Source organism: Triticum aestivum, chromosome 2A (assembly GCF_018294505.1).
Source record: "Triticum aestivum cultivar Chinese Spring chromosome 2A, IWGSC CS RefSeq v2.1, whole genome shotgun sequence".
NCBI classification, from domain to species: Eukaryota; Viridiplantae; Streptophyta; class Magnoliopsida; order Poales; family Poaceae; genus Triticum; species Triticum aestivum.
This window is the reverse complement of record NC_057797.1, coordinates 628775870-628799756: the sequence shown is the minus strand read 5'-3', so window position 1 is coordinate 628799756 and position 23887 is coordinate 628775870. Positions and strand designations below refer to the sequence as shown.

Genomic DNA, 23887 nt, shown 5'->3' with positions numbered 1-23887 from the left:
AGAATTATGAACGGTGACTTTGCCACAAATATTATGTCAACTACATGACCATGCTAAGCAATATGACAATAATGAATGTGTCATGATAAACGGAATGGTGAAAAGTTGCATGGCAATATATCTCGGAATGGCTATGGAAATGCCATAATAGGTACGTATGGTGGCTGTTTTGAGGAAGATATAAGGAGGTTTATGTGTGAAAGAGCGTATCATATCACGGGGTTTGGATGCACCAGCGAAGTTTGCGCCAACTTTCAATGTGAGAAGGGGCAATGCACGGTACCGAAGAGGCTAGCAAGGATGGAAGGGTGAGAGTGCGTATAATCCATGGACTCAACATTAGTCATAAAGAACTCACATACTTATTGCAAAAATCTACAAGTCATCAAAAACCTCGACACTATGCGCATGCTCCTAGGGGGATAGATTGGTAGGAAAAGACCATCGCTCGTCCTCGACCGCCACTCATAAGGAGGACAATCAAATAACACCTCATGTTTCAAATTTATTACATGACGTTTGCCATACGTGCATGCTACGGGACTTGCAAACTTCAACACAAGCATTTCTCAATTTCAGAACTACTCAACTAGCACGACTTTGATATTATTACATCCATATCTCAAAACAATCATCAAGCATCAAACTTCTCTTAGTATTCAAAACACTCATAAGAAAATTTTACTAATCTTGAATACCTAGCATATTAGGATTTTAAGCAAATTACCATGCTATTTAAGACTCTAAAAATAATCTAAGTGAAGCATGAGCAATCAATAGTTTCTATAAAACAAATCCACCATTGTGCTCTAAAAGATATAAGTGAAGTACTAGAGCAAAACTATATAACTCAAAAGATATAAGCGAAGCACATAGAGTATTCTAACAAATTCCAAATCATGTATGGCTCTCTCAAAAGGTGTGTACAGCAAGGATGATTGTGGTAAACTAAAAACTAAAGACTCAAATAATACAAGATGCTCCAAGCAAAACACATATCATGTGGCGAATAAAAATATAGCTCTAAGTAAAGTTACCGATAGAAGTAGACGAAAGAGGGGATGCCTTCCGGGGCATCCCCAAGCATTGGCTTTTAGGTGTCCTTAGATTATATTGGGGGTGACATGGGCATCCCCAAGCTTAGGCTCTTGCCACTCCTTGTTCCATAATCCATCAAATCTTTACCCAAAACATGAAAACTTCACAACACAAAACTCAAAGTAGAAAATCTCGTGAGCTTCGTTAGCGAAAGAAAACAAAAGACACTTCAAGGTACTGTAATGAACTCATTCTTTATTTATATTGGTGTTATACCTACTGTATTCCAACTTCTCTATGGTTTATAAACTATTTTACTAGCCATAGATTCATCAAAATAAGCAAACAACACACGAAAAACAGAATCTGTCAAAAACAGAACAGTCTGTAGTAATCTGTAGCTAACGCAAACTTTGGAACCCCAAAAATTCTAAAATAAATTTCTGGACGTGAGTAATTTATCTATTAATTATATTCAAAAATAGTTAACTAAATATCACTTTCCAAATAAAAATGGCAGTGGTTCTCGTGAGGGCTAAAGTTTCTGTTTTTTACAGCAAGTCTAACAAGACTTTCCCCAAGTCTTTCGTGCGGTTCTACTTGGCACGAACACTAATTAAACACAAAAACACAACCAAAACAGAGGCTAGATAAATTATTTATTACTAAACAGGAGAAAAAATCAAGGAATAAAAATAAAATTGGGTTGCCTCCTAACAAGCGCTATCGTTTAACGCCCCTAGCTAGGCATAACAAGCAAGGATAGATCTAGGTATTGCCATCTTTGGTAGGCAATCCATAAGTGGCTCTCATAATAGATTCATAAGGTAATTTAATTTTATTTCTAGGAAAGTGTTCCATGCCTTTCCTTAATGGGAATTGGAATCTAATATTTCCTTCCTTCATATCAATAATCGCACCAATCGTTCTAAGGAAAGGTCTATCAAGAATAATAGGACATGAAGGATTGCAATCTATGTCAAGAACAATAAAATCTACGGGCACATAATTTCTATTTGCAACAATAAGAACATCATTAATTCTTCCCATAGGTTTCTTAATAGTGGAATCCAAAAGGTGCAAGTTTAAAGAGCAATCATCAAAATCACGGAAACCTAACAAATCACACAAAGTCTTTGGAATCGTGGAAACACTAGCACCCAAATCACATAAAGCATAGCATTCATGATCTTTAATTTTAATTTTAATAGTTGGTTCCCACTCATCATAAAGTTTTCTAGGGATAGAAACTTCCCATTCAAGTTTTTCTTCATAAGATTGCATCAAGGCATCAACGATATGTTTAGTAAATGCTTTATTTTGACTATAAGCATGAGGAGAATTTAGCACAGATTGTAAAAAGGAAATACAATCAATCAATGAGCAATTTTCATAGTTAAATTCCTTTAAATCCATAATGGTGGGTTTAGCAGCATCTAGGGTTTTAATTTCTTCAATCCCCCTTTTATCAATTTTAACATCAACATCAAAAAATTCAGAATTCTTGGAACGCCTTGTAGGTAAAGGTGGATCATATTCAGTCCCATCATTATCAAGATTCATATTGCAAAACAAAGATTTAATAGGGGACACATCAATAACTTTTAGATCTTCATCATTATTTTCATAGGAACTAGAAGAACACGCTCTTATAAAGGCATCTTTCTTAGAACGCATCCTAGCGATTCTTTCTTTGCACTCATCAATGGAAATTCTCATGGATTTGAGAGACTCGTTGATATCATGCTTAGGTGGAATAGATCTAAGTTTCAAATAATCAATATCAAGAGAAATTCTATCAACGTTCCTAGCCAACTCATCAATCTTAAGCAATTTTTCTTCAATCAAAGCATTAAAATTCTTTTGTGAAGTAATAAATTCTTTAATATTAGATTCAAAATCAGAGGGTGTCTTATTATAATTTCCATAAGAATTGTTGTAGGAATTACCATAATTATTAGAGGGATTACTAGGATAAGGCCTAGGATTAAAATTTCCTCTATACACATTGTTACCAAAATTGTTCCTACCAACAAAATTCACATCCATAGATTCATTATTATTCTCAATCAAAGTAGACAAGGGCATATCGTTAAGATCAGAAGAAACACTCTTATTAGCAAATAATTTCATAAGTTCATCCATCTTTCCACTCAAAACATTAATTTCTTCTATCGCATGCACCTTTTTATTAGTAGATCTTTCAGTATGCCATTGAGAATAATTAACCATAATATTATCTAGGAGTTTAGTAGTTTCTCCTAAAGTGATTTCCATAAAAGTGCCTCCCACGGCCGAATCTAAAAGATTTCTAGAATAAAAATTCAATCCGGCATAAAAGTTTTGTATAATCATCCACAAATTTAAACCATGAGTAGGGCAATTACGTATCATTAGTTTCAATCTCTCCCAAGCTTGTGCAACATGTTCATGATCAAGTTGCTTAAAATTCATAATATCGTTTCTAAGAGAGATGATCTTAGCGGGAGGAAAATACTTAGAGACAAAAGCATCTTTGCACTTGTTCCATGAATCAATACTATTTTTAGGCAAAGACGAAAACCAAGCTTTAGCACGATCTCTAAGCAAAAAAGGAAATAGATTCAATTTAACAATATCATTATCCACATCTTTCTTCTTTTGCATATCACACAAATCAACGAAGCTATTTAGATGGGTAGCGGCATCTTCACTAGGAAGGCCAGAAAACGGATCTTTCATGACAAGATTCAGCAAAGCAGTATTAATTTCACAAGATTCAGCATCGGTAAGAGGAGCAATCGGAGTGCTAATAAAATCATTGTTGTTGGTATTGGTGAAGTCACATAACTTAGTATTATCTTGAGCCATCGTGACAAGCAAACGAACTAACACACAAGCAAACAAAAAGCAAGCGGGCAAAAGGAGGAAAATAGAGAAAGAGAGGGAGGATAGAGAGAGAGAGGGCGAATAAAACGGCAAGGGTGAAGTGGGGGAGAGGAAAATGAGAGGCAAATGGCAAATAATGTAATGTGGGAGATAAGGGTATGTGATGGGTACTTGGTATGTTGACTTTTGCGTAGACCTCCCCGGCAACGGCGCCAGAAATCCTTCTTGCTACCTCTTGAGCACTATGTTGGTTTTCCCCGAAGAGGAAGGGATGATGCAGCAAAGTAGCGTAAGTATTTCCCTAAGTTTTTGAGAACCAAGGTATCAATCCAGTGGGAGGCTACGCGCGAGTCCCTCGTACCTGCACAAAACAAATAAATCCTCGCAACCAACGTGAATAGGGATTGTCAATCCCTACACGGCCACTTATGAGAGTGAGATCTGATAGATATGATAAGATAATATTTTTGGTATTTTTGTGATAAAGATGCAAAGTAAAATAAAGGCAAATTAAAAAAGCAAAGGAAATAACTAAGTAGTAGGAGATTAATATGATGAAGATTGACCCGGGGGCCATTGGTTTCACTAGTGGCTTCTCTCGAGAGCATAAGTATTCTAAGGTGGGTGAACAAATTACTGTTTAGCAATTGACAGAATTGAGCATAGTTATGAGAATATCTAGGTATGATCATGTATATAGGCATCATGTCCGAGACAAGTAGACCGACTCATGCCTGCATCTACTACTATTACTCCACTCATCGACCGCTATCCAACATGCATCTAGAGTATTAAGTTAAAAACAGAGTAACACCTTAAGCAAGATGACATGATGTAGAGGGATAGACTCATGCAATATGATGAAAACCCTATCTTGTTATCCTCGATGGCAACAATACAATACGTGCCTTGCTGCCCCTATTGTCACTGGGAAAGGACACCGCAAGATTGAACCCAAAGCTAAGCACTTCTCCCATTGCAAGAAATATCAATCTAGTAGGCCAAACCAAACTGATAATTTGAAGAGTCTTGCAAAGATAACCAATCATACATAAAAAAATTCAGAGAAGATTCAAATATTGTTCATAGATAGACTTGATCATAAACCCACAATTCATCTGTCTCAACAAACACACCGCGAAAGAAGATTACATCGAATAGTTCTCCACAAGAGAGGGGGAGAACATTGTATTGAGATCCAAAAAGAGAGAAGAAGCCATCTAGCTAATAACTATAGACCCGTAGGTCTGAGGTAAACTACTCACACTTCATCGGAGGGGCTATGGTGTTGATGTAGAAGCCCTCCATGATTGATGCCCCCTCCGGCGGAGCTCCGGAAAAGGCCCCAAGATGGGATCTCGTGGATACAGAAAGTTGCAGCGGTGGAATTAGGTTTTTGGCTCCGTCTCTGATCGTTTGGGGGTACGTAGGTATATATAGGAGGAAGGAATATGTCGGTGGAGCAACAGGGGGCCCACGAGGGTGGAGGGCGCGCCTGGGGGGGTAGGGGTAGGCGCGCCCCCTACCTTGTGGCCTCCTCTTTTGTGTCTTGACGTAGGGTCCAAGTCTCCTGAGTCTTGTTCGTTGAGAAAATCACGTTCCCGAAGGTTTCATTCCGTTTGGACTCCGTTTGATATTCCTTTTCTTCGAAACCCTAAAATAGGCAAAAAAATAGCAATTCTAGGTTGGGCCTTCGGTTAATAGGTTAGTCCCAAAAATAATATAAAAGTGGATAATAAAGCCCAATAATGTCCAAAACAGTAGATGATATGGCATGGAGCAATCAAAAATTATAGATACGTTGGAGACGTATCAGAAGCAGAGGTTGTCATGCGATTTTATGGTTGGATGCACAAAATCTTAATGCGAAAGAACATCACTTTATATTGCCACTTGTGATATGGACCTTTATTATGCAGTCCGTCACTTTTATTTCTTCCATATCACACGATCGTATAAAGCTTATTTTCTCCCACACTAATAAGTCATACATATTTAGAGAGCAATTTTTATTGCTTGCACCGATGACAACTTACTTGGAGGATCTTAGTCAATCCATAGGTAGGTATGGTGGACTCTCATGGCAAAACTGGTTTAAGGGTATTTGGAAGCACAAGTAGTATCTCTACTTGGTGCGATGAATTTGGCTAGCATGAGGGGGAAAGGCAAGCTCAAGCATGTTGGATGATCCATGACAATATAATTTATCTCAGATGTAAGAAAGCATAACCCATTGCGTTGTCTTCCTTGTCCAATGTAAACTCTTTAGCATGTCATATTTTAATGAGTGCTCACAATCATAAAAGATATCCAAGATAGTATATTTATATGTGAAGACCTCTCTTTCTTTATTACTTCCTATTAATTGCAACGATGACCAAAACCATGTTTGTGAACTCTCAACAACTTTTATTCATCATACTTTTCTATGTGAGCTCATTACTCTCCATAAGATCCATATGATCTCTTTGTTTCCTTTATTTATTTATTTCTCTTTTCTTTTATTCACTTAGGATCATGGTAAAATAATCAAGCCCTTGACTCAACACTAATCTTTATTATATATAGCTCACGGACTCGATTACATAGAAGGATCATAAAGCAAAACTCAAAACTAGATGATGCCATAAACTTTATTCTACTAGATCAAGATATTACCAAAAGGATCGAACTAAGAAAAACGGTAAAGATAAAAGTGATGGTGATACGATAGCGGGGCACTCCCCCAAGCTTGGTAGTTGCCAAGGGGAGTGCCCATACCAGATACTCAATTCTTCTTTGTTGGTGGAGAAGGTGATGGTTTTGTTGATGGCGTAGGCTTGTCGTCCTTCTTCCAAGGCATAGGCTCACCATCATAGAAGGATGATCAAGTCTCCTGAAACCTCAAATCTGCAGCCAAACTCATCCTCTTGAATCTATATTCATACTCACAGTTTTGATTTTGCAGGTCATAGATCTGGGCTTGGAGGTGCTCGATTTTCTCATGAAGCTTGAAGATGGCCTCCCCAATGTCCTTGACGTCCAGCTTGTGGTTGTTGGTGAACTCCGTGATCATAATGTGATTGGAATCGAGTCCACGCTCCACCATCTCCTGACACTTGAAAACTTCTTGCTCCAATGCCTCGAGCCTTGCCTCCGTGCTTCCGGTCTTCCTTGGTCCCTCAACATCGCGGATGTGCAACAACCCCTCACGCATCTCAATGGTTTGAGGGTGTTGCAGCACCTCCCCGGGGTAGGGGTTGATGACCTTCTCGAAGAACTAGTCCTTGGGGGCACTTGGAGACGACATGACGTCCTGGATCTTTCAGAAAAGCAGCTCGAAACAAAGACAGGAGATTTTTGCGTGATACGGGAGTCAAAACCTCTAGGAGATTATATAATGAATTTTTACCAACCAAAATATGTGTCGTGTACGAAAACGGAGTCCGGAAAGCGCACGAGGTGCCCACGAGGTAGGGGGCGCGCCCAGGAGGGTAGGGCGCACCCTCCACCCTCGTGGAGCCCTCGTGTCCTTCCCGGACAGCTTCTTATTTTTCTATTTTTTCTAAATATTCCAAAACGGAGAAATATTGCCTTAAAAACTATTTTGGAGTCGGTTTACTTACCGTACCACATACCTATTCCTTTTCGGAGTCTAAAACATTCCAGAAAGTGTCCCTTATGTATTCCTCCAGGGTTACGGTTTCAATAACATTGGTTTCAACATTTATGGGATTACCTGAGATATAATGTTTGATTCTTTGACCGTTCACCACCTTCGGATTTGTGCCTTCGAAGGTGTTGATTTTTATGGCACCGGAACGATAGACCTCCTCGATAACGTAAGGACCTTCCCATTTAGAGAGAAGTTTTCCTGCAAAAAATCTTAAACAAGAGTTGTATAGAAATACATAATCACCTATATTAAACTCACGCTTTTGTATCCTTTTATCATGCCATCTTTTAACTTTTTCTTTAAACAACTTGGCATTTTCGTAGGCTTGGGTCCTCCATTCATCAAGTGAGCTAATATCAAATAACCTCTTCTCACTGGCAAGTTTAAAATCATAATTGAGCTCTTTAATAGCCCAATATGCCTTGTGTTCTAGTTCGAGAGGTAAGTGACATGCTTTTCCATAAACCATTTTATACGGAGACATGCCCATAGGATTTTTATATGCAGTTCTATAGGCCCGTAATGCATCATCAAGTTTCTTGGACCAATTCTTTCTAGATCTATTAACAGTCTTTTGCAAAATTAATTTGAGATCTCTATTGCTCAATTCTACTTGACCACTAGACTGTGGGTGATAAGGAGATGCAATTCTATGATTAACATCATATTTAGCAAGCATTTTACGGAAAGCACCATGAATAAAATGTGAACCACCATCGGTTATTAAATATCTAGGGACTCCAAACCTTGGAAAAATAACTTCTTTGAGCATTTTAATAGAAGTGTTATGATCAGCACTACTAGTTGGAATAGCTTCTACCCACTTAGTAACGTAATCAACAGCAACTAAAATATGTGTATAACCAATAGAGGCAGGAAAAGGTCCCATATAGTCAAAGCCCCAAACATCAAATGGTTCAATAACGAGTGAATTGTTCATAGGCATTTCTTGACGTCTACTAATATTACCAATTCTTTGACATTCATCACAAGATAAGACAAACTTACGGGCATCTTTGAAGAGAGTAGGCCAATAAAAACCAGATTGCAATACCTTATGTGCAGTTCTATCTCTAGCATGGTTTCCTCCATAAGCTTCGGAGTGACACCTGCGTAGGATCTGTTCCTGTTCATGCTCAGGTACACAACGTCTAATAACACCATCTACTCCTTTATAAAGATGTGGGTCATCCCAAAAGTAATGTCTCAAATCATAGAAGAACTTTTTCTTTTGCTGGTATGTGAAACTAGGTGTTATGAATTTGGCGACAATGTAATTAGCATAATCAGCATACCATGGAGCAGCATGAGAAGCATTTATGACATTTAATTGCTCATCAGGAAAGCTATCATCAATAGGTAGTGGGTCATCAAGCACATTTTCTAACCTAGACAAGTTGTCTACAACGGGGTTCTCAGCTCCATTTCTATCAACAATATGTAAATAAAATTCTTGTAGCAAGAGAACCCATCTAATAAGTCTAGGTTTATCATCTTTCTTTTCCATAAAATATTTAATAGCAGCATGATCAGTGTGAATAGTTACTTTAGAATCAACAATATAAGGTCTGAACTTATCACAAGCAAATACAACTGCTAAGAATTCTTTTTCAGTAGTAGCATAATTTGTTTGAGCATTGTCTAGGGTTTTACTAGCATATTGAATAACGTTTAATTTCTTATCAACTCTCTGCCCTAGAACAGCACCTACAACATAATCACTAGTATCACACATAATTTCAAAGGGTAAATTCCAATCAGGTGGCTGAACAACAGGTGTAGATACTAATGCTTTCTTAAGTATTTCAAATGCTTCTACACAATCATCATCAAAGACAAATGGTATATCTTTTTGCAGTAAATTAGTCAGAGGCCGAGAAATTTTTGAGAAGTCCTTAATGAACCTCATGTGAAATCCGGCGTGACCAAGGAAACTTCTTATACCTTTGATGTCCTTGGGGCATGGCATCTTTTAAATAGCATCAACCTTGGCTTTATCAACTTCAATACCTCTTTCAGAAACTTTATGCCCCAAGACAATACCTTCATTAACCATAAAGTGGCACTTTTCCCAATTCAAGACAAGATTAGTTTCTTCACATCTCTGCAAAACTCAATCAAGGTTGCTCAAGCAATCATCAAAAGAAGATCCATAGACGGAGAAATCATCCATGAAAACCTCACAAATCTTTTCACAAAAGTCAGAGAATATAGCCATCATACATCTTTAAAATGTAGCAGCAGCATTACATAAACCAAAAGGCATATTTCTATAAACAAAAGTACCAAAAGGGCAAGTAAAAGTAGTTTTAATTGATCCTTGGCTGACACAAGTATTTGAGAGAAACCAGAATAACCTTATAGAAAGCAAAAATGTGTATGTTTGGATAATCTTTCTAGCATTTGATCGATAAAAGGTAAGGGGTAATGATCCTTTTTAGTGGCCTTATTTAATTTGCGGAAATCAATTACCATCCTATAACTTGTAATAATTCTTTGAGGAATCAATTCATCTTTATCATTAGGAACGACAGTAATACCTTCCTTCTTAGGGACACAATGGACAGGACTTACCCACTGACTATCAGCAATGGGATAGATTATACCTGCCTCAAGGAGCTTTAGTATTTCCTTTCTTACCACTTCTTTCATTTTAGGATTCAGCCGTCGTTGATGATCACGAACTGGTTTAGCATCTTCTTCCAAATTTATTTTATGTTGGCATAGAGTGGGACTAATGCCCTTAAGATCATCAAGAGTATAGCCAATAGCAGCACGGTGCTTCTTCTGAGTTTTCAATAATCTCTCTTCCTCATGCTCTGAAAGGTTAGCACTAATAATAACAGGATATATCTTTTTCTCATCAAGATAAGCATATTTAAGAGTATCAGGCAACGGTTTAAGCTCAAACACGGGATCACCCTTGGGTGGAGGAGGACCCCCTAGGATTTCAACAGGCAAATTGTGTTTCAGAACAGGTTCCTATTTAAAGAATACTTCATCTATTTCCCTTCTTTCATTCATAAACATATCATTTTCATGGTCTAGCAAATGTTGTTCTAAAGGATCACTAGGAGGTACGGCAATAGAAGCAAGACCAATAATTTCATCCTTACTAGGTAATTCTTCTTCACGGTGTTGTCTACTAAATTTAGAGAAATTAAATTTATGAGACATATCATCTAAACCGATAGTAACAATATCCTTTTTGCAATCTATCTTAGAATTAACAATGTTTAAGAAGGGTCTACCAAATATAATGGGACAAAAGCTATCTTGTGGGGAACCAAGAACAAGAAAATCAGCAGGATATTTAGTTTTCCAACACAAGACTTCAACATCTCTAACAATTCCCATTGGGTGAAATAGTATCTCTATTGGCAAGTTTAATTGTGACATTAATATCTTCTATCTCAGCAGGTGCAATATCATGCATAATTTCTTTATATAAGTCGTAAGGTATTGCACTAGCACTAGCACCCATATCACATAAGCCATGATAACAATGATCTCCTATTTTAACAGAAATAACAGGCATGCCTACCACAGGTCTGTTTTTATCTTTAGCACAAGGTTTAGCAATTCTAGCAGTCTCATAAAGGAAATGAACAACATGCCCATCAATGTTATCAGACAAGAGATCTTTAACACTAGCAATATCAGGTTCAACTTTAATTTGCTTAGGAGGTGTATAAGTTTTAATATTGCTTTTTATGAACCATAGTTGAAGCTTTAGCATGATCTTTTATCCTAACAGGGAAAGGTGGTTTCTCAACATAAGAAGTAGGAACAATAGGATCATTATAAGTGATAGTCTTTTCTTCAACTTTAATAGGTGCAGCTACTTTTACTTCTATGGGAGGATGATATTTAAACCACTTCTCCTTGGGGAGATCAACATAAGTAGCAAAAGATTCACAGAAAGAAGCTACTATCTCAGAGTCAAGTCCATATTTAGTGCTAAATTTACGAAAAACATCGGTATCCATAAAAGATTTAACACAATCAAACTTAGGTGTCATACCTGACTCCTTACCTTCGTCGAGGTCCCAATCTTCAGAGTTGCGTTTAATTCTTTCCAATAAATCCCATTTGAATTCAATAGTGTTCGTCATAAAAGAGCCATCACAAGAAGTATCGAGCATGGTGCGATTCTTATCAGAAAGCCAAGCATATAAATTTTGAATAATCATCTCTCTTGAGAGCTCATGGTTGGGGCATGAATATAACATTGATTTAAGCCTCCCCCAAGCTTGAGCGATGCTTTCTCCTTTGCGAGGCCAAAAATTATATATATAATTGCGATCACGATGAACAAGATGCATAGGATAAAACTTCTGATGAAATTCCAATTTCAATCGTTTGTAGTTCCAGGACCCCGTATCAGCACATAGCCTATACCATGTCAATGAATCTTCCTTCAAAGATAAAGGGAATACCTTCTTCTTAATAATATCTCTGGGTACACCTGCAAGCTTAAATAATCCACAAACTTCATCCACATATATTAGATGCTCATCAGGATGTGTTGTTCCGTCTCCTGTAAAAGGATTAGCTAGCAGTTTTTCTATCATACCGAAGGAATTTCAAAGCAGACATTTTCATTTTCAGTAGGTTTAGTAGGTTGAGGAGCAACTCTTTGCTCTACTAGTCGGGGTGAAGATACCCCGAACAAGCCCCTCAGAGGATTACTTTCCATAGTAACAAGTGACAGTAAATTTCAGCACACTATATAAATTTTCCTTACCAAATTCCACCTACCAAAGGCACTTCACTCCCCGGTAATGGCGCCAGAAAAGAGTCTTGATGACCCACAAGTATAGGGGATCTATCGTAGTCCTTTCGATAAGTAAGAGTGTCGAACCCAACGAGGAGCAGAAGGAAATGATAAGCGGTTTCCAGCAAGGTATTCTCTGCAAGTACTGAAATAAGTGGTAACAGATAGTTTTGTGATAGAATAATTTGTAACGAGCAACAAGTAACAAAAGTAAATAAAGTGCAGCAAGGTGACCCAATCCTTTTTGTAGCAAAGGACAAGCCTGGATAAACTCTTATATAGAGAAAAGCGCCCCCGAGGACACATGGGAATATCGTCAAGCTAGTTTTCATCACGTTCATATGATTCGCGTTCGGTACTTTGATAATTTGGTATGTGGGTGGACCGGTGCTTGGGTACTGTCCTTACTTGGACAAGCATCCCACTTATGATTAACCTCTATTGCAAGCATCCGCAACTACAACAAAAGTATTAAGGTAAACCTAACCATAGCATGAAACATATGGATCCAAATCAGCCCCTTACGAAGCAACGCATAAACTAGGGTTTAACCTTCTGTCACTCTAGCAACCCATCATCTACTTATTACTTCCCAATGCCTTCCTCTAGGCCCAAATAATGGTGAAGTGTCATGTAGTCAACGTTCACATAACACCACTAGAGGAGAGACAACATACATCTCATCAAAATATCGAACGAATACCAAATTCACATGACTACTAATAGCAAGACTTCTTCCATGTCCTCAGGAACAAACGTAACTACTCACAAAGCATAATCATGTTCATAATCAGAGGGGTATTAATATGCATATAGGATCTGAACATATGATCTTTCACCAAATAAACCAACTAGCATCAACTACAAGGAGTAATTAACACTACTAGCAACCTACTAGTACCAATCCCGGACTTGGAGACAAGAATTGGATACAAGAGATGAACTAGGGTTTTGAGAAGAGATGGTGCTGGTGAAGATGTTGATGGAGATTGCCCTCTCCCGATGAGAGGAGCGTTGGTGATGACGATGGCGATGATTTCCCCCTCCCGGAGGGAAGTTTCCCTGGCAGAACAGCTCCGCCAGAGCCCTAGATTGGTTCCGCCTCGTGGCGGCGGAGTTTCATCCGAGAAGATGGCTTATGATTTTTTTTCCTCATCGAAAGACTTCATATAGCAGAAGATGGCCATCGGAGGGCCACCAGGGAGCCCATGAGCTAGGGGGAGCGCCCAGGGGGGTAGGGCGCGCCCCCACCCTCGTGGGCAGGGTGTGGCCCCCCTGGTGAACTTCTTGCTCTCAGTAATTTTTATATATTCCAAAAACGTCTTCCGTGAAGTTTTAGGACTTTTGGAGCTGTGCAGAATAGGTCTCTAATATTTGCTCCTTTTCCAACCCAGAATCCCAGCTGTCGGCATTCTCCCTCTTTATGTAAACGTTGTAAAATAAGAGAGAATAGGCATAAGTATTGTGACATAATGTGTAATAACAGCCCATAATGCAATAAATATCGATATAAAAGCATGATGCAAAATGGACGTATCAGAAACTGACACCCGCCAGCCACCTGTGTGCAAAGCACGTCGGTAGAACCAGTCTCGCGTAAGCGTACGCGTAATGTCGGTTCGGGCCGCTTCATCCAACAATTCCGCCGAACCAAAGTATGACATGCTGGTAAGTAGTATGACTTGTATCGCCCACAACTCACTTGTGTTCTACTCGTGCATATAACATCTACGCAATAACCTGGCTCGGATGCCATTGTTGGGGAACATAGTAATTTCAAAAAAAATTCCTACGCACACACAGGATCATGGTGATGCATAGCAACGAGAGGCGAGAGTGTGTCCACGTACCCTCGTAGATGTGGAAGCATTAGCACAACGCGATTAATGTAGTCGTACGTCTTCACGATCCAACCGATCCAAGTACTGAACGCACGGCACCTCCGAGTTCTGCACACGTTCAACTCGATGACGTCTCACGAGCTCCGATCCAGCAAAGCTTCACAGGAGAGTTTCGTTAGCACAACGGCGTGGTGACGGTGATGATGATGCTACCGACGCAGGGCTTCGCCTAAGCACCGCTACAATATGATCGAGGTGGATTATGGTGGAGGGGGGCACCGCACATGGCTAAGAGATCAATGATCAATTGTTGTGTCTATGGGGTGCCCCTGCCCCCGTATATAAAGGAGCAAGGGGAGGAGGCGGCCGGCCAGGGAGAGGCGCGCCAAGAGGGGGAGTCCTACTCCCACTAGGAGGACTCCTTTTCCTAGTAGGAGTAGGAGAGGGGGAAGGAAAGGGAGAGGAGGAGAAGGAAAGAGGGGGCCGGCCCCCCTTGCCCTAAACCAATCCGGTTTGGGCCTTGGGGCGCGCGCCCCACACTCCCCTTGCTGCCCTCTATTTCCACTAAGGCCCATGTAGGCCCATTAAGCCCCCCGGGGGGTTCCGGTAACCCCCCGGTACTCCGGTATATGTCTGAAACCTTCCGGAACCTTTTCGGTGTCCGAACATAGTCGTCCAATATATCGATCTTTACATCTCGACCATTTCGAGACTCCTTGTCATGTCCGTGATCATATTCGGGACTTCGAAGTACCTTCGGTACATCAAAACACAGAAACTCATAATACCGATCGTCACCGAACTTTAGGGGTGCGGACCCTACGGGTTCAAGAACTATGTAGACATGACCGAGACACGTCTCCGGTCAATAACCAATAGCGGAACCTAGATGCTCATATTGGCTCCCACATATTCTACGAAGATCTTTATCGGTCAAACCGCACAACAACATACGTTGTTCCCTTTGTCATCGGTATGTTACTTGTCCGAGATTCGATCATCGGTATCTCAATACCTAGTTCAATCTCGTTACCGGCAAGTCTATTTACTCATTCTGTAATACATCATCCCGCAACTAACTCATTAGTTACAATGCTTGCAAGGCTTATAGTGATGTGCATTAGCGAGTGGGCTCAGAGATACCTTTCCGTCAATCGGAGTGACAAATCCTAATCTCAAAATACGCCAACTCAATAAGTACCTTCGGAGACACATGTAGAGCACCTTTATAATCACCCAGTTACGTTGTGTCGTTTGGTAGCACACAAAGTGTTCCTCCGGTAAACGAAAGTTGCATAATCTCATAGTCATAGGAACATGTATAAGTCATGAAGAAAGCAATAACAACATACTAAACGATCAAGTGCTAAGCTAACGGAATGGGTCAAGTCAATCACATCATTCTCCTAATGATGTGATCCCGTTAATCAAATGACAACTCATGTCTATGGCTAGGAAACATAACCATCTTTGATCAACGAGCTAGTCAAGTAGAGGCATATTAGTGACACTCTGTTTGTCTATATATTCACACATGTATCATGTTTTCGGTTAATACAATTTTAGCATGAATAATAAACATTTATCATGATATAAGGAAATAAATAATAACTTTATTATTGCCTCTAGGGCATATTTCCTTCACTTCCACCACGCCGCCCCCGTGCACCGCGGACCGCCGACCCACCTGTGAACGCAGCCGGACTACGTCGACCTCGTCAGCGACGACGACGACACCGGCGGTCACTGAAGACGGCGACGGCCACGGCATGGACGGACATGGCAGGTGCGCGCAGGCGGCTTTTTTTTAATTTTGTTTTATGTTAATTATGGAACTGGGCCGTTTAAGTGCGGCGTGAAACTGGGCCGTTTTATGGCCGTGACCCTTAAATATGTTTTAATTTTTTTAACTGTGTTTATTCACTTTTTAGGCATTTTATTTTTTATTTTTTGTTTTTTATCACGTTCACCCCGGACATAATTTGAGATGCGGCTGCGTGTTGAGCGCACCCACGATCCGACGAACAAAGGCGAATATGGATGAATCTATTGCCGCCCCAAAGAAATAAAATCCGGCTAAACTGAATGTTCGTTTAGGGTCGTGTGATGAAGTTGGGCTTACCCACTACCGAACAAAGGTAAACATGGAGGCGAGGACGAAGGAACCGCCGAACCGGGCGTGTGGTTTTCCCTCGGGGGACACCCGAACAGCGACGGCCGCACGTGCGTACGCACGCGCCGTGCAGTCCGTCTCCGGCATCCCTCTCTCCGTCGGTCCGTCGGTCAGTCCGTCCGTGCGCTGCGCCCTGCCTGGAGCCTGCTCGTCTTACGTTGCCTCGTCGCCACGCTTTCGTCACGGACGAGACGCCGCCGCCGCAGTTATTTTCTCCCTTTTTTTCACCCTCGCATCCTTTTGGCCCCGCTCCAAATGTGAAAAATCCACGCACCTTTCCCGGCCGGCCTTCTCCTCCGGACGCGGATTTCGTGTCCGTGCATGGCCCAATAATACGAAAAGCCATGGCTACGAGTAAAGAATTGGCGCCGGAGGGGCGTCCGTATTTCCCCCATGCGCCATGCGGGGTGCTTTTTATCGCTTTCGACCGGGAGCGAGTAATAAATGGACAAATGGATATGACAGACAATCAATCTGCGCTGCGCTGCACCAACCTGCCGGCAGCAGTCTGGCCGGGTCCGTTCACCTGTCCACGTAGCGCTACAGCAGCAGCAGCAGCAGCAACACGGGAGCAGGGGCATAAATTAACCCGGCAGGATCCAGGCCCCGATTTTATCCCGAATATCTTTCTCGATCGTGCGGCTCGCGGTCGTGCCGACACTTTACCCGTTCCTTCATTCCCCTTTCTCGACGTTCAGACTCGCTTCAGTATCCCCTTTTCTGCATCTCATCTCGGTGAAAAAAGTATACTACCGCTTTATCCCTTTTCCGGGCCAGTGTTGTCACAATTCCACCTGGATCGCAAGACGCCGCTGGCCGGTCGCCGTTCCATTCGATCCGGACGGTTCATGATCGACCGTTCGATCTGGAAAGATCAGAACCCGCCGTGCTTTCCGTAGCTCAGTTCGTATGAACTGCATGCATGACGAAAGGCGTGAAAGGTGCCAGTTGCCCGTTTGGTTCCGAAGTACTACTGTACTACTGTACTAGCCTTGCTTTCTCCGATCTCTGCCGTTTGAACGCCTAAATGTAAACGCATGGTGCTTTTACCACCCACTTGCCGGACTGAATAAATTTCCAGCTTATTCGTTCCGTGCCGCGACCAGACTCCAGCCAGGGTCAATCCACCATCAATTCTCTAAGTGATAGTGATCATCAAGTAGGATGTAGTAACTTGTTAGGCCAGAGAAAAGGCTGTGATTGGTCTTAGCATGGACTCTTTGCCTTTGCAGGCTCGACTTTTTTCATCGTCCAATATCCTCTCCCAGCCGTTGATGGTTTCAGCAGCCAAAACGCGCGCGCGTGCGTGCCTTCGTCCGTTCTTGCGCCCGAACCTCAGCGCGCGACCGCAAATTTGGATTTAGCAGAGCATGCAGTCCACGGTAATTTCGATCGCCTTTCGGTACATATTTTTTTACTGCCCTGCGCAGCTCACCCGTCGGCCGGTCACGTACGCTGAATTGCACCGTTCGGTCTAGCCGCCGGCGTCCGCCCGTCGCGCTCTGCAAGACGACGGGTCGACGACGTGGTTCACTCAAACTTGGAAATTAACCCGATCGCAGGATAGTTCAACTCGTGGTGACTATGTCACCCTACTCTGATAGGCTAGAGAAACCTAGTACATGGCTTCGCCGTGGACTAGTCCAGCGATCGCGTGATTATGTCATCCACTACGGCAGCATCTTGACTAAGATGCGGCAGTTCCGTCACTTGGAATCGAGATGCCGCGGTTCCATCCATCCCATCACTTACGATACGCACGAGTCAAACCATACGGCAGAGCATAGTCAAACAGATGCAGCCTCCTTTCAAGTACCAGCATCATGTTGGCTCTCCATTTCGTGTATGATTCAGGAAGTTCTGAAGACAAAGCATCCACTCATTTCTGTCATACATACACTGCACTGAAGGTAGAAAGATAGAGTGGCGACCCTATGAGTGACGGAAGACAAAAGAAAACGGTTTTCTACAAACAATTCCTTTTTTTTCGTGAAACAAAATTGAACTCTGCAACTCTGAAAAAAATCGCAGGCGGGATGCACCGCATGCGTCGTGGTCGATAGTGCTCTTCCTCCAGCACGGTCATTCAGATTTCGCGTACGCGATCCGACTGTGATTTCCATCCAAGAACTGGCCTGTGTACCAGCCCCTGCTCTTGACTTCCGAAACGAACACGGGGAACACGCTCTCCATCTTCTGATAGGCGTCGTTCAGGACCGTGTCACGTGGTCCAGCGCCTGATCTCTCCATCTCCGAAGCGAAGGCAGCGACCAGCCACCCCCTCAGCGCATCCTCCCCGGTTGCGCTCTGCTCAAGAACCATGTACGCCTTGTCGCTTTTTTGGGTGAGCAGAAATTTCTCGTTTGGGAAAATAGACCTCAGCTCTTCGACACGCCGTGGGCTCAAAACCCTGCGAAGTGGTTGCCCGACTTTCACGCTTCCCGCTTCTACTATTAACCGGTTAGGGAACAGAAGATCTTCTCTGTATCTTAGCTCAGCTGGGCTTGAAACCTTTCCGCTCTGCAGAGTAAGGAACGGAATTAGTATTGCAGTAATTCGGAAAACAGGAAGCATTTACAGTTACAGGTCAAACGTAAGAAACCTTGATAAAATCAGCCACCACCATTGCTGTTCTTTGTGGATTAAGTGTGTTTATAGGAGTTGCTCTCATCTCTTGCACCACTCCCCATATATGCACAGCAGAAAGCAATGGGCCTATGATTAGCTGCAAGAAATTTGATATAGTAATTAGAAGCTTGTACCAAACAAAAAGTTCTCAACATAATAATAAGTTCCGGATTCTGATGGTCGTTCTCATTCTCAATGTAATGACCACTCTAATCTAATTCACGTAATGCACTTTTTTTTTACTTCGTTTACTTCCCTGATAAAATGAAACAGAGTAACTTAACAAGTGTATTATTGCAAATATGTACCTTTCCTTGAGTCGTTAGACATACTGTAGATGATAATCCAATGCCAGCTCCTATCCCCATAACATTGAAAAGTGTCGAGATGGCTTCCCCTTTAGCAAACAAGTCACTAAGGTTGCCTTCTTTCGCAAAAGATGAATATATTGGTAGCCTTGTCGCTCTGGCAGCAACCACAGCCATTCCCTACAATGACAAGCAATAAGATATCACTGTGATGGCAGCTCAGTTTTCAGGAAGAAAATCTGGACAAATATGTTCATTTTTACAACGTCCTATAATCGACAGTCATTCCATATAACCATCAGGCGCAGAGGACAGTCGTTTTATCTTTGAGTAAGCTCTCGACAAATTAAACACGCAATGTCGAACAGAAGATTGTATTGCAATATACGTGCCATTTGAAGTGCAGCATATGCAAGTTAAATTCGCACCTTCGCAAAATTTCCCAAGCCTGCCACTTCAAGAAAAAGTTGCGGACACAGTGGTGAAATGAAGTCCAAGGCAGTACCAAAATCATAGAGAACATCAGCTGGCACCAAAACAAAGAGGCATCGATGATGTAGCTTAGAAAGAAAATTTCAGTAGAAGAACACAAACAAGCATAAATATCAGAAAATGGGTGACACGGTAATATGATGATTACCCACCAAATATCCTCCAACTCTTTGGCTCTGAATCCATTCTTGCCCCCATGCCGCTACAGATGAGTTTTCCTGCGTGCTGCATTCCATCTTTTAGAATCTGAAATGGTTAAAGAAAATCAGCCAAGATGTTTCGGTCGTACTACCGGCTAGAAACTTTAGCATCTCTGTCAGCATATGCTTACCCAACTTACAGCCGTTGCTTGCGCAGGGGTAGGTCGTAGACCTGCAGCAAATAATAAAGACTGAGCCGCAGCCCACACGGGCCGTCAGTAGAAGGTACCATGTTTGCTCATCAAACAAAGTAGGTAAAAATAATTTAAGTATCTAGAAAGCGGCTCAAATTCATGGAACTGACACACATTATCCAATGACGACTCTTATTGCTAACGAATAACAGCAACCAGATGAACTGACCTGGGTCGATAGCACATGCAGCATAGCACTAGAAAAATGCTGGAGTGCTCGGAATTTGGTATATGTTAGGTAACCCTCATTCACACTGCATGAGCAAGAGCAAAACTCATCAAATAATGTCGTCCATCAGAGTATCAAGAATGTCAACGATTCGGGAACTCATACCTGTATGGATAACCAGATGGAAAAAACTTGTTCAAGAAAGAATCAACCAACTTATCATGTGCCATCCTGTCATCCTGGATAAGTTTTACCTACAGGAAAATAGGAGCTATAACTAATACGATAATAGAGAATTTACACTGAACTATATAATTATCATGAAAGTAACATTCCAGTACTTTGACTACACAATTATGCTTGCTCATACTGAGATTTTTAGTTATCTAGGTAAGCAGTAAACATTTCCCTAGAAGGGGAAAAGGCTGCTTGCTGTAAACAAATTCAAACAACAATTTGGAAGGTTCATAGTCCATTGTATCATTGGAACAAAGGGTCATATGACATGTAACATGTCCCATCAGTTAAACAATCACACCAAACTATGTACTACACTTTCTGTCAAAAATAACACTCAGGGCAAAGATGAAGCAGTGCTACAAATTAGCTACTGTACTATTGTGTAAACTGAAGCATCTAGCAGTGTGGTTATTGTTTATACCTTTATTTGTGTTAGCTCCAAGATTCATTTTTAACTGGGCAGTACTAAAACTATAGTAGGCTCATAATAACAGTTTTAAAGTTCAGAAATGACAACAGAGTCGAACAGGCACATTGTTATTCACACTAAGTCAATTTAATGATTGATATGTTGGTCTCTATCGCCAAATGATTGATTCTTTCTTGAAAAATACTTCCTCATTATCAATATATAAGACGATTTTGTGGCTAGTTTAGCCTACAAAAAACGTCTTATATTTTGGTACGGAGGTAGTAAGAAGTTACTCCCTCCGTTCACAAATATAAGATGTTCTAACTATTTTCTGAAATGGATGTATGCAGGCACGTTTTAGTGTGTATGTTCACTAATTTCAGTCCGTATGCAGTCCATATTGAAATATCCAAAACAACTTATATTTGTGAATGTAGGGAGTAATATATTGGCCAAGTATGTATTTTGTGACGAGCCCCTTGCGACAATAGATAGGGAATTCAGATATTTGGCACTCCAATTTCAGGTGCCAGAGGGGGAAATCTAATCTGATTCCAACTGAAAACAACATTTTTCACTGTCATCCTATCTCGTGTTGGGCGTAATCCTGGTCGGCACACCAAGGATGAAAAAACGATGCAAGCCTGAAAGTTCATAAAAAACTACAGTAGTAACCACAAGGGAAAATACAGAAGGCTTACAGATACGGCCCCGCCCCCGCCGGCGTCGAAGCTGCAGAGCCGCGAGACGGACTCTGAAATCTCCACCCACGACTCCGGCCTCCGGGGCGTCTCCATCGCGGCCGGCTTGTCGCCGCCTCCGCGAATTCTCTCCTGCGGAAGATTGGCGCACAAAACTAAGAGAGAATTTAACCGGGAGGAGCCGCGGTGCGGCGCACGGGGAGTAGGGATAAAGGATTGCGCGGTAAGGTTGCTGCGCTTACGAGTATGTCCATGGGGGTGCGACGCGGAGAGGAATCGCCTCGTCTTCTTCCTTTGGGCCGGTCGGTTCGACCGAGACGGCGGCCGGCGGCCGGCGGCGAGGCGGCAGGGGAAGGGATGTGGGTTAGCCGGTCGCAGAGGGCGGGGATTCCAACTCCTCTTCTGTCGCATGTGTCGCCGTGTGAGTTTTTCTTCCTCAGAAGAGGCCGCGAACTGCTTCTGCAGCGAAAGCGGGCCGAGTAGGCCCGGGGCCCGAGCCTGATGCGGCCCGCCACGGCCCATTCCCTCGACGACCGTCAGACCGAGCCGCCGTGACAAGTCCAAACTGGACGAACTCATTTGACCGAACACATCTCCATCACCATCGCCATGAGAAGATCACCATAGCACTGGACAACCTCCCGATCCCGAGCAGCTCCGATTGGAAGGCCGCCGTGGCGAGATCCCGCGCGGGCAGGGCCTCGATGGGACCACCGCCGACCAGGTGGCCCCTGCTGGCCGCCCTCGTCGCGGCGGCGCTGCTCGCCGGCGCGGCGGCGGCGACGGAGGAGGCCTACGTCACGCTGCTCTACGGCGACGAGTTCGTCCTCGGCGTGCGCGTCCTGGGCAAGTCCATCCGCGACACCGGCACGCGGCGGGACATGGTCGTGCTCGTCTCCGACGGCGTCTCCGAGTACTCGCGGGAGCTCCTCGAGGTTTGCTGAATACTACCCACGCCCACGAATTTAGCGGTAGATTAAGTGTGCTTCAGTGAAGTAGCAGCTTTAGCGCAGAGTTGTTTGGGGTTGAACCAACTGGTTGAAATGGAGATGCAAGGAGGATGTTGCTGCTTACTTTAGGAGTTTATTAGGGGTGCTCACTGTGATATCTGTGTACGAAATTCATCATGGGTTATGATAGGTTCGCGCAGAATGGTGTGGACCTGGATGAAAATTTTGTCATTCTAGTCCGTATTACTGTAGTTCAGAAGATTCCTGAAAGAAAAAATCACTTCAGAAGATGCCACACTACAATGAACATTATTTGTCAATCTTCTTACCTGCAAAGCAGTTTCGGTGTATGTTTCAAACTAATCCGTATTGAATCTAACATTAGATAAATTCTAGGCTGATGGTTGGATCGTGAAGCGTATAACTTTACTGGCTAATCCTAACCAAGTGAGACCAACGAGGTTTTGGGGTGTCTACACAAAGTTGAAGATATTCAACATGACAAGCTACAAAAAGGGTACGTGCCGATAATAATTTAAGTGATTGTGCTTCTTTATTTCCGTCACCAAGTCCGTCTGTTTCAAAATGATAAATCATTTTTTTAGTTCTTGAAAAGTATTTTTTTTTCTGACATCGCTTTCGCCTCATATTTTTTGTATTGCTATTCTAAAAGGTTGCTGTTCTCCCAGTTGTTTATCTTGATGCAGATACTGTAGTTGTAAAAAGTATCGAGGATGTTTTCAAGTGTGGGAAGTTCTGTGGGAACTTGAAGCATTCTGAAAGAATGAATTCCGGAGTGATGGTTGTGGAGCCATCTGAAACTGTTTTCAAGGATATGATTAGCCAAGTAGACCGGTTGCCTTCCTACACTGGAGGTCAATGCACTTCTTTTCCTATTATATTCAGGCAATTGTTTGGAGAACACAAGCTGATTGGCTGTGAACAGTTTGCTCACATCTATTAAATTTCAGTGCATGCTGGTCCATATAAAAAAAAAATTCTTGTGCAATAAACTTGAGAGCGATCGCACTTACCTAAACGGAAGAGACTAATTATATAAGAAAAATGTTTTTTTTTTCATACGGGTAACTTGGTAAGTGCTTTCAGAGACTTTGCTCTCACACTTACAAAATGTAAAGTAAATAATTATTTGCTTCAGTGTGTTACTTTTCATAGATTTGGCATGTTAGTGCATGTAAGCAAAAGTTATTTCATAAATAGACAGTATGTTTTTAAGGCGT

The 23887-nt window shown here is 42.0% G+C and overlaps 2 protein-coding genes across 2 annotated transcripts in view; one reads left to right on the top strand and one right to left on the bottom strand.

Moving 5' to 3' along the window:
* Positions 1–18136: 18136 nt before the first annotated feature.
* On the bottom strand, positions 18137–22123 carry LOC123189883 (protein root UVB sensitive 2, chloroplastic). The gene is made up of 10 exons (XM_044602400.1): positions 21939–22123; positions 21697–21828; positions 20509–20597; positions 20344–20428; positions 20112–20171; positions 19933–20026; positions 19717–19814; positions 19289–19468; positions 18955–19077; positions 18137–18872 (listed from the first exon to the last, which is right to left on the bottom strand). Exons 1-10 carry the CDS (start codon positions 21948–21950, stop codon positions 18435–18437), a joined length of 1311 nt encoding a protein of 436 aa, XP_044458335.1. The 5' UTR covers positions 21951–22123; the 3' UTR covers positions 18137–18434.
* Positions 22124–22261: 138 nt separating this feature from the next.
* The window catches only part of LOC123189882 (inositol phosphorylceramide glucuronosyltransferase 1), a 5483-nt gene continuing 3857 nt past the window's right edge, over positions 22262–23887 (top strand). Inside the window, exons 1-3 of the mRNA XM_044602399.1 lie at positions 22262–22631; positions 23043–23163; positions 23336–23521. Coding sequence (XP_044458334.1) covers positions 22401–22631; positions 23043–23163; positions 23336–23521 — 538 coding nt within the window. The 5' untranslated portion in view covers positions 22262–22400. The remainder of the gene's footprint in view (positions 22632–23042; positions 23164–23335; positions 23522–23887) is intronic.

Bases quoted from the DNA above. Each gene is read 5' to 3' on its own strand.
- LOC123189883 (XM_044602400.1), bottom strand. The intron at 19,815-19,932 runs GTGGGTAATCAT...TTTTGGTGCCAG, and splicing joins AAAGAGTTGGAGGATATTTG to CTGATGTTCTCTATGATTTT. The intron at 19,469-19,716 runs GTGCGAATTTAA...TTGTCATTGTAG, and splicing joins GCTTGGGAAATTTTGCGAAG to GGAATGGCTGTGGTTGCTGC.